The sequence below is a fragment of the Aquila chrysaetos genome, chromosome 11, assembly GCF_900496995.4.
Source record: "Aquila chrysaetos chrysaetos chromosome 11, bAquChr1.4, whole genome shotgun sequence".
Lineage (NCBI taxonomy): Eukaryota > Metazoa > Chordata > Aves > Accipitriformes > Accipitridae > Aquila > Aquila chrysaetos.
Window position 1 is genome coordinate 34,527,932 of NC_044014.1, and position 17,855 is coordinate 34,545,786.

General features: G+C 37.4%; 1 protein-coding gene across 1 annotated transcript in view; it reads left to right on the forward strand.

Moving 5' to 3' along the window:
• The window catches only part of CABCOCO1 (ciliary associated calcium binding coiled-coil 1), a 53,320-nt gene extending 35,724 nt beyond the window's left edge, over positions 1–17,596 (forward strand). Inside the window, exons 6-8 of the mRNA XM_030031416.1 lie at positions 14,044–14,166; positions 14,564–14,704; positions 17,465–17,596. Of these exons, the coding sequence (XP_029887276.1) occupies positions 14,044–14,166; positions 14,564–14,704; positions 17,465–17,542 (342 nt within the window). The 3' untranslated portion in view covers positions 17,543–17,596. The remainder of the gene's footprint in view (positions 1–14,043; positions 14,167–14,563; positions 14,705–17,464) is intronic.
• Positions 17,597–17,855: the final 259 nt, after the last annotated feature.

Genomic DNA, 17,855 nt, shown 5'->3' on the forward strand with positions numbered 1-17,855 from the left:
GTAATAGCATTTTATGAATGAAATCATGGTTTACTTGTAAATATGTGATGCTCAATGAAAGGATCTCTGAACTTTCCTGAATTTTTCATTCAATAACCATAGCCCATGTTTGTTTTTATGAGGAAAGTGAAGTTCCAAGTATTTCATTGAAGAGGCTTAGATGTCTTTTTGAGTTAATATGTCAAAAGCTTCTCTATAAAAAAAATGCATTTCAACCTCTAGGTATCCACACATTGCAAGAGTATTATTTCTTTTCATAAAAGATTCTGTCTAAATTCACATCATAACTTTATTTTTGACAGTGACAGTTTAAAACCTAATCAGGGTCAAAAAAAAGGAAGTCGTCAGAGGTCAAAAATAAGAAATTTTTGCAGTAGTCCAGGGGGAAATGTACATAGTTTATGTTAGTGCTCTTCCTGAAAGAAAATGTGGTAATGAATCCCTCACTTTGCACTTTGTTTCTTTCACCTCCAAATTTGAATACAAAACATTTTTGACATAAAAATCAATTAGGATTTAAAATTGTTGTCATCTCTGTAAGAAAATGACACAGACTTGAAGTAATTAAAAAAAAAATAGTTCTTCAATCACAAATTATGGCAACCCGCAATATTTTGTTGGTGGATTTTTAGGGTTTGAAAGAAAAAAATTAGATCCAATGGAACTTTTACATTTCGAAATGTTAGTGCATCAGCTTTATTGGAAAAAGCTGAAATTGTTCAAATGACCTCAGTAAAACAATTTGTACTACAATTCCCGGAATGCTTATGAAGCTGACATGTCTACATGTTCTTAAAAAGTCATAATCCATCATTCTGATGCTAGATCGATGGATTATGACTTTCTGATGTCAGATCTGTGAATTAAGGCTTTTTTGAGTACAGCCTGCTATCCAGTTATTGCCCCTGTTTGTATATTATAAATCATTATTCCTTCACCAGGTAGTCAGCAGTTTCTATTTCCTAATGTTTCAGAGCCTTCTTTTTTTAGCCATTGTGGTGCTCCCATTGAGCAATCAAAAACAGAGAGTGCTGACATGAAAAATAAAGATTCTATCACAGCAAATTGTTGAGGGAACAACATTCATTTCTAATTCTTGTAGTTTCTGTTGAAATAAAGGGAATTAGATTAGATTGAAACAAATCTCATCCCCTTCCTGCACAAACAAGCAATATAATAAATTAGCACAGAAGTTGTTGGCATGTATTGACTTCATTTTTAAGCGCTCATGCCTGAGTTTCTTAAAAATTATGCTTTCTTCTGATAAGTTGTTTTTTTTGATATGAAGACAGATCAGTTTCTGATTTAAAGCTGAAATTTGCCAGCATGCTACCTTAAGTGATTGTGTCTATTAGGTGGTGTTAAACTGAAGTTCCTTTGAATGAATTATTTATAGAGTTAATAAACTTACTTCTAATGCAATGGAGTATATGATAAAAGTAGAAAATGCTTTACTGTAACCAGTTTAGGTGTGTCAAATCAAAATGTATCTGAAACAACTTTATTAAAAGATATTCAGAAAAAGAAGAGCTATTTTAGAACCTATGATGCATCCAGAGAAGTCATCAAATGAAACGTAATCATGCTGTGTTGCAGAGTTATCTCAACAGATTTCTCAAGCTAAGGGAATTTAGGTCTAGACCATATGTGGATGGAAAAAATCAATAATATGATCTTCTCGTTGTTGTTTTTCATTTCATTTTGCTGTACTGATAGTTCTTCATTAGGATGCAGTTTTCACACTAGACGGCTGTGCATAAAATATGTCCAGTCAGTACATTGCTAGCGGAGTTGTTGTCAAAAAGGATCGTAATCGATGAAAGGGAGGGTGGTATAATGAAAGTGGTAGAATTCGTCTTTTATTAACTATTTGTTCTAGCCCTGTGTCTGTCGAGAGAGAGCTGTCACAGCACTGGCTTGTGCCGCAGTTTCTCCTTTGGGTGGCCACGTGGATTCTAAAATCTGTGTCTCAAGGACTGTTTCTATGGCACTTTCCTGAAAAACAGATTTGTGTATCTCATGTTACCCCTGTTGCTATTCAGTCAAGGATGTTATCTGAAACCACATGACAAAGTTAACATAGTATTTTGCATGTCCTGTCATCAAGTAGTCAGGGGAGTAATGCTTTAATATGCTGTAGTTTCTTTCTTAAAGGAAGACATTGTCTTGGCATATTGATCTCATTCCTTATTGCCTATTCCAGGAGCTCTGGACGTTAATGGCATCCTTGCTCTCGCCTTCCTTTTCCTGCTCTCTCTCTTCCACATTTTCAGATTTTGGCCATTAAGACTTCCAGGCTGCTGCAGAGCATTAGAAAGAGCTGGTTTGTTAGGAGAGCACAGAAATAGATATTCCATGAATGCTTCTGGAGAAAACATGATTTCAAGGGCAAGTGCCAGCACAGGGATGGAACCACCAGCGCAGCTTCAAAGTCTTTCTTGTTTTAGGTAGCTTTCCAGTGTGAGACAGCTTTAGAGCCCAATTGTGCTGATGGGGAGTCTAGCAAAGTTCCTTCTGCCATCCACGGAAGTAGGCTCCAACCCATTTTGAGGTTTCCTGTTAAATGCAGTTGCCCACTAGATGGAGACATTATATTTCATACATTAGTGGATATACAGATGGTAATCAAACCCACCAGCTGCTGCCGGCTCTTTCCAGGCACCTTGCCAATTTACTGGCAGTATGTTGACTGGGAAGCAGACAGTGACACACTTTGATCGAAATGCTTGTATGATGATTTTTTTTGTTGTAATATTATTGTTTTTTTTAAAAATTATAAAAGAGATCAAGATGTGTATCTTGATCAAAGGGTACCGCTGTCTGCTTCCCCATCAGCAACTTCTAATTTATAGAAATCAGATTGTGTGGAAAGCAATCAGCAAAGGTTTGAGGTCTTTCTTGTTCTCACTGCCAAGACATGCTGACAAGTGAGAAAATTAAAATCAGAGAAGGTAGGGAGAGAACTAGTAAAACACTGGTTGAAAAATAATTATTTAAAGTTCACAGTTTTAATAATTTTAGGGCTGTAAAGAAATCCAGTTAAAGTGCTCAAATTGGCTATTGCTTGTATTATAAGAACACCTTAAGATCTTTCTCTGATGGAGGATGTTGCTTTGAGACTAATTTACCATTGAGAGACAAATATATCTGTTAAGTTACTTGTTGTCATGGAGAAATAACCTGTCTCTGGTTTTGGGGCCAAGTTTTTCAAAGGTATCTCCTATCAGCTCTATTTCTTCCACATGGAGCTGTGCATCCAGTATGATTTATTACGGTGTATACATGATATAATGAACACCTGCAAAGAGCACTTAAACCAGTCAGTCCTGTAAATGTGAAGATAGTGTGTGCAGAGGAACTATACTGAAAATTTGTCTATTATATTTGGTAAGGTCTTTTCTCTTTAGGGTCTCTAGTAGGGTCTTTTCTCTATTCAGCACTTGGTATCGAGTCCTTCTTTAAAAGCCATTTTTTGTTTTGGATTTTTTCATCCTTCTAGGCTTCAACAACAATTAGCAGTTATATATATGTGTGTGTGTGTGTGTCTGTATGGATTGCATCGGCTGGAGAAAGACTGTGTTTCGGTGCATAGGTGAATATTTCTGGCCAACATAAAAACACAAACCCAACGGCAGTGGTGAGAGTTGCTTCACATTCTGCCAAATGTTAAAATCAAAATAAAGAATTGTATGATAGGAGGACCTAGGATATGTGACGTTTTGTCTAGATGGAGCAAGGGATTATCAGAGGGAAATAGCCTGACATAGATACAGAAGTGAATAGGGCCCACCTCCAGAAGTCTTTGGAGTGCCATCTTTGGTACAGTCTTCAGGTTACGAATCTATTGGAAAAGGAAGTTAAAATCTTGGTTTGGTGACAAGAGATACTGTTGGAGCCACACTAGACGTTCAGCTGCTTCATGCAGTCTGGCATGCTTGGCAGTTGGGGCCAAAGGGGAGTTTGAGACTAGAGAAATAAGTGTACAGTTCAGCATTGCACTCTGCTACTGGAGTGGTGAAGATGGATCTATTCAGCCCCACTGCCTCTCCTCTGCGTGAGACAGTCGACTCTGTTGTTAGTTACTTCCCACCACTCCTGTTCTCTTGCTCTGCACCTTGACCCACATTTTTCCCTGAGCTGCTGAATAAGTCTTTCCTTCCACAGGACCAATTTAATTCCTGTGTCCCCATGCACCCCACTTTTCCCTCTGTTGCCAGCTGAGCTTTCTAGTCATTAGTGATTTTTCTACCCTCTCCTCAACTTCTCTGCTTGGCAATCCAGACACATCTGATGTTCCTGATAGGTGTTCTCTTCTGAGGGTTGGATCGAAAGACAGGAGCTTCAGAGTAGGCAATGTCATGTTTCTGGGTATAGCTATGCATTCTTAAGAGAAAGTGCTGCTGTTTGGCGTTTGCTCCCTCTAGGTACTTGGGATGTTGCTATTTAGGAAAACTGCCAGGGAAAAGGTGCTGCTAAAAGGAATAAATAGATAAATTCCTTTGACATCATTGCTTCAATTTTTTCCATCAAAAGCTGACACATTGTCTTTATCTCATCAGGCAAACTGTGTGCAAACTTTATGATCACATTGTGTTTGCCTGTTCTTGTAGAACAGAGTGTCTCAAAAAGACAAAACACGAGGGGAGGAGAGGAAAGCCTATAGCGTACAATTCAACCCAGTACTCTTCGTGTTCACTTTATAGCCGACTCAAGATTTTTCACTTCAAAGTTTGCTCTCGATTCTGACTTGGGTTAAAATTCTGTATGATTATAGAAACCTTCTTTGAACAAATGTCAGATTTTTTTTGTTTGTTTCTTGCGTGTGTGGTAATTTTCTAAAAGATAAAGTTAACTTAGAGGTTACAAGGGATGAGGAGTTAAGTGAGTGTTGGTTTGTTGGAGTTTTTTATTTGGGGAGAAATTATTCAGTAGAAATGCTTGTTTCTTCTTATGCTTTTTTTAAACAAATTTTGAAATATCCACATTGGATTATACGATTTGTCATGAGCTTCCTAACAAGTCAAAGCAGAATGAAATTTATGCTCTTTTTCACCAGAAACCATTTCATGCCCCAACAGAAATGGAAATGACTCTTCTCAGAAACCTTCCAAGTCGAAGTGGGAGGAGATAATCTGTAAAATGTTACCTTCTCAAAAACAACCTCACATCATCCAAGGTGTGGTTGGCTTTGGCAGTTTACCAAGAGGAAGCTTACTAGATTTCAAGTCACTCACCAAGCCAAGCTATGCTGAAACAAAGCTTTGTTTAACTCTTGCGTTCACCAGACTAACCCTGCCCCTATCCAGAACTGCATTTTTATTTAATGTGAGTGACAGTATGGTAAGATAGAGTTAAAACTAGCTCCAGCATTCAAGCTGAGATCCAGTATAAACGGATTTATGAACATGTACTGTAATAAGGAGAGCCTGCTTACAATGGGGTATGAAATTCAAGTGTCATATAAGGAAGTGGTGGTTTCTTTTGACTAACAGGCTATGTTTAGAATACTGCAGATTCAAGTTATATAGAAATGCAGTTGTAAAGAAGTACTGATATCTTAGACTTATGTGGGTTTTTATGTGTACCAATCAAATATTCTGGTGTTAATCTTCTGGTGTTAAAATAGACTAGTTTCACATAGAGAGGTGACTGAAAACTGTAACTCTGAAATTTGAGAGAAAAATTTACTTACTTCTGCATTCCTAAATTGGGAAATGTATGTTAATAACTTAATTTTGATGATAAAAACATGAAAAATAAGTCCCTAAAATAGTGTCGAGTCAATTTACTGATAAAATAAATTTGTTTTCCCATTTGTGATTAAAATGACCTACAGTAAGATTTTTTTTTTTAACAAGGTGTTAATTAAAAATATGGAAATGGATTTTAAAAACATTGCAGTTCACAGTGGAAGAATTACCATAACTGATTTGTTCTCAGAGCCATGCCTGTTTTGAGATGTTTTTAAGATGTCTAAGTTACTGGTTGTTTTTCTGCATGATTGTTTCCAAAGCAAAATGTGATTCCAATAAAAACAGTAATTGAATTTACAGTCCACAGGACAAATTGTTGTTTTAACAGAAACTTACACACTCAGGCAAAGACTTTATGTTTTAGGTCTAATAACAAAGAACACAAGCTCCCCATTTTTATGTGACCGTATATCCTGAAAAGTTTTCTAATGTAGCATATTTAAAAAAATCTATATTGTAGTTTTTAAATTGTGTGAGCAATTTTTTTTCCTTCTTAGCTCAGAATCAATATTCTTTAGGTTGTTGTTTGTTGGGTTTTTTTTAATGCAACCTTTTAAATGTTAGAGCAGCTTTTTTTCTGCAGCATCAGCTAGGGGTGAATCAATATAGACAAGCCTATGCCCATCTAATGTACCTGATGACTGAGCGGCATTTAGAGAGAGCTTGTTCCTTTGTCGTTTGGTGGTGCGGGAATGTGCAGATTATGGGGCAGTTGTGCAAGGGGCTTGTCCGTGACCAGTCTTGCACAGAGAAAATGCTGGTTTCAGAGAAAATGGATAGGAAGAGAAGACTGTTCAAGAGTGCCGGTAGACAAAGGCGGGAGATAGGACCTCTGTCCAACTTGAGGCAGTGATTACACATTACTGTATCAACAGCAGAAGATTATTTTTCTGCTGTCAGACTTTCTCAGCAGGAGCTCCCAATCACTTCTTGAACCCTTTTTGTTTCAAAAGTTTCTTTTAAAGTTTTCCTAGTTTTGGGGGGAATCTTCTTGGTGCCTTTCTTTCATGTACATTGTATTCATGTTTAAATAAAGCCTGAAGACAGTGCTTACTGAACTAAGAGAAATCTGGTGGGGTATCATGCAGCTCCCAAGACACATGCCTGCTCTAACTGGCGTGTACACAGCATGAAATGTGCCAGAGATAGACCTGCATGCTGGAGATAGGCATGTCTACATGAGCATTTTTTGGGCAGTCTTAGGACTGACCTGAAGCCCTGTGGAACAGTAGTAGTCAGTGAGACTTTGCTGCATCTCGGATGTAATACCTGGAAAAAACAGCCCAGGACAGTGCCAACAGCTGGTCTGACTTTTACCATACGTGCTTAGGGCTGCAGGAGGAACGTGTGGTGCTGTTAATCCCCGCTGAGTTTTTACAGTGGTCCTTTAAATAAAAAAGGGAATATCTCATATTTCCCAGCACCAGGCAAACCGGGGAGCCTGAGTGAGGCACCCAGCTTTCCCAGGTTTCCTGTATAGTCAATGGGAGAGGTAACAGGCTGTGCCTGCTGTGGTCCAGGGCAGGTATATTAAGCAATTGTTAGGATCTTAATTTATCTTAGTTGCTCTGACTGCCTCTCAGGAGATGCAGTCTTCTTTGTGCTTACTACAAGGAGGGGCTTAGGGGGTTGACAAAGCCCCTAAACCAGGTGTGATGAATACCATCCCCCTAAGTGATTTAATTCTTATAGGCCATTTTGTTGCCAAAGGCACATGCTTGCATGCAAATTGATTTTCTGGAAGTGTTAGACTGCAGCAAGTCTTTATAAAACGTATGAAGCCTCCTCCCAGAAAGAGGTACCAAAATGCACTTGGCCAAGTATGCTTTCACATTTTTATCTTAATGTTTTCAGCATTCATATCAGATCTTTCCTGATTAAATGATTTGGAAAAAGAGATGTACAAGGAAATGTAAAGCTCTGGCCTGATAAGGTGTATGCCACCTAAATATTAGACTGCCTATTGTGCTTTGGGTTCAACAGAACCTACTTTTATGGTTTTCTAATGTGATCACATGAGTATAAAAAAAAGCCTTACTTTTTTTAATATTTGTAGATCCAGCTAGATGGTTACTGTGGGAAAGGTTCTTGTGTTTTGGTTGGGTTTTTTTAATGGCTTTAGATCCCTGTTGAGCATAACTGCACAGCCAGAATAGGAGCTGCCTGCTCTCTGTTTGTTTGATGGGTGCCCTTGAAGTGGAAAAATGGGGTTGACACTTTGAAGAGTCCTGACGTGCAAGAGTTGCACTTTCAGGTATTGAAAAAAAATCCTTCACCAGTCCTTAAAAATCTGTATGCGTTGTTTTTAAAAGGGTTTTGCTAACCTCAAGCATTTAAAATGGTGAGACAGATCCCAAAAAATCATGAGAGTTGCTTAAAAGTAATTATTGTTTGGTTCCTTTTGCTTGCAGTTTAGTTTCTGAGCTTTCAAGATTCATGTTCTCAATCTTTCCTCTGCAACCATAAGGGCTAGACACTGACTTTATTTTTAAATGAAAGCTGAGATTCTCTTGTAATCCCATAACTCTAGGAGATTTGGCAATGCTAAACACAATGTGAATTTAGAGTGACCATTCCAAGGTGAATCATTTAGTGATGTGTCCTCAGCATGAAAGCCAACTGGAGATTTTTTTTTTTTTTGGACCTTTCTTATTTTGTCTTTGTAAATAATCTGTGAATTGGTAGTAATAACTGGAAGCTTGGTAAAAGCAGAAATAGATGACTGAAGCCCCATAAAATCGGTTTGTTTTGGTTTTTTTTTTCCAGTATGTCAGGATATTCTTTCAGAATCTAGGTATTAAGGGCATTCTGCATTAAGGTATCTCTAGAGAGGAAGGCTTTGGTTGTTTTTGTAGAAGCACCCTTTTCTACTCAGTCGAGCATTAAAATTGGCAGCAGTTCCTGGAGTAGCAAGAAAATCCTGGTTGTTGCCCTCATATAGTTACTGAAAACAGTAAGAGGATATGTAAAAGCTTTAACTCCAAGGAAAAATATTTATAACTGTGACAGTGTGTTTCCTTACAATAATTTATGGGCAAAATGTAGGAAAGGAGGTACACAAGCTATAAATAATATTCCGTATGTAAACATAATGGCAGTAGCAAATTCTTTTTATTTAAAAATTAATATTGATGTTCATTAATATAAATTACCACATTTCAGATGACTCTGATGTCCTTGAGGCCAGATGTCACTGACTGATTTACAGCTTCCTGGGGGGAGGAGTAGATCCTGTTTTGTCAATGTAGGCACCAAATTGCTTCAGATAGTTATTTTGGACTAGATTAATTACTGAAGTATTGTCAACAAAGTTGATTCACATCTCAGCTCAGAAACATGGAAAACTCTCTTTAAAACATACTAACTTGAATTCTGAAATGCAGGAAAAAGAGCATAAAGTATACCTTTGACTTACTGAACTTTCGTCTCATTTAAGAAATAGTGGTTTGAAAAATCCTGCCCAGGAACATGCACACAGAATTTCCATGTGCATCATTAGCAACTGGGGAACATACTTCAGAGGCCAAGTTTAGTCCCTCATTGATCTTAATTCTACTTTAAATATTAACACAAATGTGTACAGTGAAGGCGTTCAGAAGGAAGCTCTGCCATCTTAGTCACGCTGCAAAGATCACATATCTGGATTAAGTTTTTGAGTGCTTCATAATACCCTTCGGTCCTTTGGACCTTGTGTATAGCATTGCTGAAAAACAGGATGGCAAATGTATTTGTAGAGCTATCAGCAGTCTCCCAGAAACCTCCTGTGGGAGCACTGGGGGGCGATGCCTCAGGAGGCAGGTAGGGTGGATTTGTTGTGTTTGCATATGCTGGCAGGTTAAAGGGGGGGGGGGGGGGGGGCGGGGGGGGGGGCAGGGGGAAGGCAGGCTGGTTTGAGTCAGTGAGACGGTGCATCTCTGTCCATTAGTTATTCATTCAAATTCAACCACATGAAATACAGGTAGCTAACAAACCATATCTTGTAAATGCCTTTTATTCCAGCAACCGAAATTCAGCAAATTTGTAGGTGTGCAGCTGGGTGTGCTTAGCATGAATGGCAAACTAATGTAAATCCTGTATGAAATATTTTGTTTCATAGCAAATCTCACATATATATGAGAGAAGTCTGTGTAGGTCTCTGGTAGCATAAAGTCCTATGGCATACAAGTAGAAACTACACAGATGATATGAATATAGAGAATAACACACAAAGAACACCCTTTTTTAAGTGAATCTATCATTCATATAAAATCAAATCTGTATCCATTGAAAGGCCATTGAAAGGTTTTGAAAGATGTTACAAAGCTTTAGAAATGGTCCATGCTGAACATGGGATGTTTTTTCCAAGCCTTATAAATAATTATTTTCCTATGTTTGGTAAGATTAGCTATAGAGAATTTATGTTAAGGTTCCGTGGAGAAGAGTACAGAATTTCAGATAATATTAAGCTGAAAAGGTGGTTTAAAAATGTTTCTATGATACAAAAGCCTTGTGTCAAAGAGGCAAATACACCACCGCCTCAGTCTCTTTTCTCATTTATGAAATAAGTAAGCATAAACTATAAATTCTAATTTTCAGCAAGTATGTTAGTAAATCCAAACTGACCTTGACCTTAGCTTTACTAATTTCCAAACTCTGATATTTATTCCTGGAGTAGATTGTTTCCCTTCATACCACATCCATAAATACTGCAAACCTTTCCAATGACTTGAATTAGAGTGTAAGTAAATAGCTGGTTTTAATCTACATAATATTTTGAGAGCAGACGTTCTGTGCTATGACTATTAAGATATACCCAGCAGCCATTTGTATAATACTAAAACCTCTTACATATATTATTAAAAGTAATGCTATCAGCCAGGGCTTGTTTTATGCCACAGAAACTTAAATTAATTTTGCTTAAGTTACTATTATTGCAGATTTTCTCCACACTGTATTTTATTATTTTAAGTAACAGATAACATCTGGGGGAAAATGTAATGGTATATTGGTAAGTTATGCAAAGCTAATTTTATAATAACTACCACATCTGTGGAACTCATTTATTAGAATGCTTTACCAATCTTCTTTCCTGCCATTATTCTGTTTTAGAAATTTTCCTGTATACTGTTTTATTGTCTTTGCTCTGCCTACATTTATAAAAAGGTAATTTACTAGCTCTCAACAACAAGAAAAGTATGTGGGTTTATATACAGGACAACATGACACTTTTTATACTTACCTCTGTTTATGCACATTTTTACTTGAAAGAATTCCAGAGAAAAATTGTGGCATAGGGCTGTACACTGAGAGCAAATGTTTGAACACCAGCTACAGTCCTCAGCTGTGATTACACCGAGGCTTGATGCAACTGGGGCGGGAAAGTAAAGGTGATGCTGAATGATATTTCCCACATCAACCTCTGCTAAATGTTAGAGCAGCTTCTAGCCTGCTCTAACTTGTCCAGCTTCAAGTGGCCTTTTGGCATGCCACTGCACCTAGGAATTAGTAAGAATATTGCATTTAACTTCTGCTCCCTCCAGTCACTTTCAGAGCATCCTTTTATCTGCTGCAGCTGACACTGATATGCCCTCTACATTTGTGCAACTGCCTTATGATTTCTTTATGTTTGAATTCTCATGGACCCATTGGACCGCAATGTGCAGGAAAATATTGCCAATTAATTTAAAGGCATTATCATCTTGCCAAACTGTTTCTCACATTTCAATAGTTATATTGATTCAAGAGGACACTTTGAGTAATACATCTTTGTCATAATGAATAATGCTCACATAATGACAAATATTCAGGAATTTCAAAAGGGAGGATGAATTTTTTAATGTAGGTCAGTGGAAGTAATTCACCATAAATTTACTCAGACTTCAGAAACTAGCAACATTTTTTAAAGCCACTGTAACTGTATAAAACTTACTGTGTCTCCTTCTCTGTTTTTAAATAGATTTTACTACAGAGCCATTGGTGCTATTAAACATGAGGTTTTGTTCAAAGGAAATACAAAGACTTAATTGTGTTTTTTAAAGGAAAGTATTGCATCAGAAGGATTCATTTAAATACGTTTGTTGGCTTTGGGCTCTCACCACAATTCATTCATTCTAATTTTCCCCTGGACTTGTTAAGGACACAATGTATAGGAAGGAGCAGTGCAGAATGGCATTTTTAGGTCACTATATTTTGGCTGTAAACTGTAGCACTGCTCATAAACTTACTATTACTAAACAAAATACTTAATATTCTACATTGAAGTTTCACAGTCTTTTAAAAAAAACTTTTGGCTGAATGTTGAGGCTATTACGGCTCATTAAAGAGACTAGTTCTGCTGTAATTTAGTTATTTCTTAATGATCCAAGGGTTATTATTAGACACACAACAGATGAGTAAAGAATGGCTCTCTTTAAAAGGACGCAGTGAAGTAAAAATATTATTCTAAAACAGAACCTCTGAAAATCTTATCCATGCTACAAAAATGTATTTGATCAGCCCAGAATTGATTTTAAAAACCCAGTCTAGTTTTTTTACATTATTTCATTTTTTGAAATTTGGACTGCAGGGAATAAATGGAATAATGATTTAATCTAAATAAAGAAAATATTTTGAGTGAATAGTTAACTAACTAACCGAAAAATGTTATTTTAAGGAAGCAGAAAGTAATTGTGAATTCTCATCCAATTCAGCTAATATTTTTAAATGAGAAAATATAAGGTAAGAAATCAGAGAAAATGGAATTATTTGCTAAATCAAAAGAGCTCTAGTTTAAAAAAAAATCAGAATTTGAAAACAAAGCTTCTTTTTATTTTAGAAAGAATAACATGCAGCTCAGCTTAAGGCTTTTTCATTTTGCCGCAAAAACTAAACTTTCTGACTATTCCTTTTGTGAGTCTGTAGGCACTAGCAGAGTGCTGTAAAATTTGACTCACAAGTGATACAGGAAAATGCTTCTATAAAATCTGGTTTTCTCTTCACTTAAATTCTGGAAATATTTCTGTCAGCCTTTTGGGTTCTTATAAATATGGGCTAACACTGTCTACCTTTTTTAGTGAGCTCACACGACAGGGAATCTTGAAGATAATGACAGAGCCCAAACATAACTGCTGAAAAGCTTTCAGGAATACAAAAGAGATTTTTAATGCAATAAAGTGCAATGGCTACATCTCACCATTTATTTTAAATTTTTGCTATCACTGTTTTCAAATGTATGGAATCTTTAATATTTTCAGTATGTTTAACTGTAGCAAGTAACTAAATAAACCAAAGAGCAACCTAGCTATGATTTCAAAGGTATGAGGAAATTAATTTATGGGAGCTGCAATTACCCTGATGTGAATTAATGTGGTTGACTTACACCATCCAAGTAAAATCATGTTTGTAATAGCTGACTCAGAACTGGAACATCTGCCTGGTATTCTCTGTGGGCACTTCCCATTGTAGAGGCCCCAAATGTACCATTTTAGTATTGTACCTCATTCCTTGCTTGTTCAAAAATGCCTTTTGTCACCGTACTTGGCATATATGTTCTCTGTCGTGCATTTTTTTAAAAAAACAACACAAAACATTGCCCCTTTAGAGGACACAGGGCCACCTTCTGCACCACTCATGAGAGCCCCAGCACAGACTAAGTGCTGCATCCAGCTTCTCTGGGGGCAAAAAGCCATTTCCTTGTCAGAGCATTCCTGGAGCCGCTGTTCACATGCCAGCAGAATACCAGTGAGGTTCCCACGTTCACAGGAGAGAGAAAGAGGAGCAAGTTCATGAAGCAGCAAAACTTGGACCATTAATGACTCTTAAATTACAGTCATATTAAAATGTTTTTCTTAGGGCCTTATTTCATGCAGTGTCACTAGAAGTGTACTCCAACTGACTCCTTTGATAGAATACCCTAGTGCTCAGCTGGCCCTTTAATTCCAAAATGCAACAAGATCCCCATTCAGAAGTGACAAATTTGCACTGGGAAGACTGCATGTTACCTAAGCTCTGTGTTTTCTAAACTTAATTATCCACATGAGTAAGAAGCTGTAGTGTTATGAAATTATGAAAATCATCTGTTCTTTCCAAGTATTATAAAGAGGGCCCCTTGAGATGCAGCTAGAAATTAAAGCTGATCTATAATCATTTTCAGTATGCTTTCCAGTTCTGAGCACCTGGATAGTAACAAGAAAGGTATTGGTTTTTGTTGTTTGCCAGCCATTTCATTTCCATTTAAAAATTTCTGCAATAAACCTCTGAGCAATAGTTAAACCTGAATTACTTTTTTCTTCTTTTTTCTTTTTTTTTTTTTTTTTTTTTTTTGTACTACCAGTATGTGATTGAACCTGCCCAACCTGCAGTTCCCCCCTTCCCTGCTCTGCTGGAAGAAGGCATACCTTTGGATATCAATTCATCATTCATAATATCACCAACAGCTGCAGAGACGGAATCTAAGGTATAGAGTTTTGTTCCTTTTTTTTAAAATTTTTTTTAAAGCTGTTTTTCTATGATTCTCCTACCTCATTCATTCCCACTGGAGCCCAGCCACTAATGACATTTATTCTCCAGAATATAGCATGCATTCTCTTCTAAGAAATTACTTCTAATGCATTAGTCAGCAGAGGACATTTATTTGAGCCGGCACCTCTGGGCTCTCGCCCCGTGCAACTTCATAACCTCAGGTTCTGCCTGGCCTGGGCACTGAAAGAGAGACTGACGGTCTCTGTCAGAGTAGGAGGTCTCAAAAGCAGGCTTCGTGTGTTGTTGCATGTCTTTGGGCTGACACTGTTCGGTCTTGTAGAGAGCAGGAGGATGTACTCACTCACACATTTCTTGTGGTTGGTTGCTGCTAGGGGTCTGATCAAGAGGGTTACCTGGAAGAGCCCTGTCCAGAGGCAGAGTCCTTCGAGGCAGGTGCTGTGGCTGGTGTTACTGCTGAAGATCAGAAGTCCGCAGTGGGTGGAATCTCAAATGAAATTATTGGCAACCTTGAGGTACTATTACTAGAAAGCTGTTCACTAATTCTGTCTATGGTTAATTATCTAGCTCAGCCTTAATGAATATAAACTGTATTCATGCTAAAGCTGGCAAAAAGCACATCCATATGCTGTGAAAATGTGAATTAGCCTCTATAAATAACTCCTAGTTTAGTCAGCTTACATGTGATAAGATAAAAAATACTCAGTAATATAACAACATATATCTTCAGCAGTACTATGTGTTAAGAAACATGGGCCAAATCCTGCTCTCAGTGATGTCAGTGATAGAATTCCTTTTCAGGATCAGCTGGTCTGATGAAGCATATGCAATGTATGCTTAATATGAATTGTTAGATGCATCTATGTTACACATCCTTCAATCTGTTTAAGAAATAACACATTTATGCCAATTCTAGACTTCATTTGGTAAGTGCATAACTATGTGAGAGCTGCCTTAATGGAACAGATCAGGTTTCAGTACATGGTCTGCAGACTCTGAGGAGTCCATGAGTTCTTGCTTCTGGGGTCCATGAAAGGGAAGGAAGCTATTGTCAGTGGACTTAAATTTGTTGTAGGGTGATCTGCTTCTCTACAGGGAGGTCTGTAAATTGAAACATGTGAAAAGCCAGCAGAGTAGATCATTGTTATTTTGTAAACTGCTCCCTCAAGCACATGCAATTATTGAAAGCAAACCAGCTAGAACTCAGTTCCACCAAGGAACTGGTGGAATTTGGTCTTATTTGCAGCAGCCAGGTGGCATCAGGCACTTTAAACTTTAGATACAGCACATTGGACACTGTTGACCGAGCAGCAGTTTATTAAATATCTAATATTATCTGAAAAGAGTTTGATATTGATAAATTGCTTTACATGGATTATGTATGAATGGGGAATATAAATTAGAATAATGATGCCATCATTAGATCTACCTATTTGATTTCGTATTCTATTTCAATGTCTTCAGAAACAGGAGGGAACCTGGTCTCTGTTGTCTTATTCCTGTCTCTACCTACAGAAAAAATGAAATGCCTGTTTTTCACTTGATCTTGATTTCATTAGCATTGGTGCTAAGAGTTTTTTTTCCTTCGCAAAAAACACACAGATGAGAAAAATGCCCTTTTCTCTTCTTCTTCTTCTTCTTTTGCAAATCTGGTTATATACGCAGGAAATAATTTCCGTTTAGTTTCTAAAAGTCTTCCAGCAATGTATCTTTTTCACCTGGTTTCTCAGTTTCTTGACCTTTGAGGTAATCTTATCATTAGATTTTTACCTGATACATGGTCAAACTCATACCGTTTTGTTGTTATGTGTGAACTGTGATTCACAATCTGCATTATGTCTCCAGGGAACATAAGGCAGCTGTTGCTCTAGTTGAGTCTAGAAAATAACTTTTAGTCTGAAATCACAGTGCTGACACTCAGTGATCACAACAGCAGCCATCGTGAAGTATAGTGGCAGCTGATTTTCACTGGAGGTAGAATCAGAGACAGAGGGATGTAAAAACTGGAGAAGGAAAGGCAGCTGGGGTGGCTGGGAGAGGATTAGCCTAGAGGATCAGCATTCCACAGCAAAGCAACTAAGTTTGCATATAATGTAAAGGGGTGGGGGCATATTTGTGGATATTTGAGGGTGGATTGAATATGGTGAAGGCCATCTCCAAAGATACAAAGTTGAGATAGAAATTCCAGCTTTTTGATGCTAATCTGAGCTGATGCTAATTTGAGCTACTGCAAACTCTGAAAACATTTTAGCTGTGGCTATCCATTGATGGGTTTCAATACAGACTGGTAAGGATTTCTAGGACTGGCAAACCAAAAAGTTCCTAAAATGGCAAGTTACTGCAAGCTTTTCTGGGCCAAATCCATTCACTTTACCAAAATTACACGAAGTTCATTAAGAATGTAACTATAAGTTTTGAAACAGTTTATGTGGGGTCTATGAAGGACCTTTGAGCCTGTTCCAGTTGTTTGAACTAACCTTTGTGACTCTTGGAAAGACTATCGTTGTGCTCCATCCATTTCTCATGTATTTTTGCAGTGATGAATGCTGATAATGAGAAATATACATAAATTCCCCGTAAAACCCCAGTATTTGTGGCCTTTTTCAGTGATGCCACATTTCCAAATGATATAGAATTAAAGATTGCTATGCGTTATCACTGCCAAAGATTTCACTAAAATATGTCACAACCCTTGTACCTTCCCCACAAATGTTACATTGTAAATTTGCACTCAATGTCTACAGCAGTCTGGATTTCCAGAATAAGATACACATTCATAATTGTGTTTGTAATTAAGAAAGACAAGCAACATCACAGAAATATGGTTTTTTATTGTTCACTTTCAGTAATGCTTTCTGATTCCAGCAATGTTTCAATAAAATGCATTACACTAGAGAACAAACATCTGCAGCAAAGGAAAACAGTGGCAACAACCAAATCCCAAAGCGATTTTTCTGATTTGGTGTTTATTGGTAAAGGCTGTCTGAGAATACAGGCTAATTAGCCCATCTCCCAAGACAAGTTTACATGAGAAATGGCTGTCCCAGATCACTTCCTGTTCATGGCAGTCATACCATACATACATCGGAATTGTGCGCAGTAATATGATAAAGCGTTATCACCTAAGTACACGCTGAAACACTGTTATGTCTGCAAAACAGGAAGGTGTGTAGGATAATGTCTTACTGGACTACAGTGTGTTAAAACCACAAAGACAATGTGCAGCCTAAGATAGCTCCATCACAACCACTTTTTTCTTCTGCTTTTCTTTACAGGCAGAGATAAATGAAAAGCTGCAAATGCAAGAAGCAGCTTATGCTTTGAGAAGAGAAAGCTTAAAAAGTCCTAAATAGCCAGATAAGAAAGGTGATGTTGAATTTTACAGAAATTGGACAGTAGGGGATGGCGCGCACAGAAGACTGGCTCCCTGCCTGAACGTAATTATTTTTTGTATAAAGGAAAATGGTTCTGTTAACATTTACCTAGAACTAGTTCATCACAGTTCCTCAAATTTACTGTGTTCTGCCAGTGCTGTTATTTAGTTTAGGCTTAAATAGCAGATTATAAACAGAAGGATTTGTAATTGAAACATGTTGAAGTTCAGTTTATTTCTCAATAGAAATCCTAATTTAAAAAAAAAAAAATCGCCATAGTTTCATTCTCTTT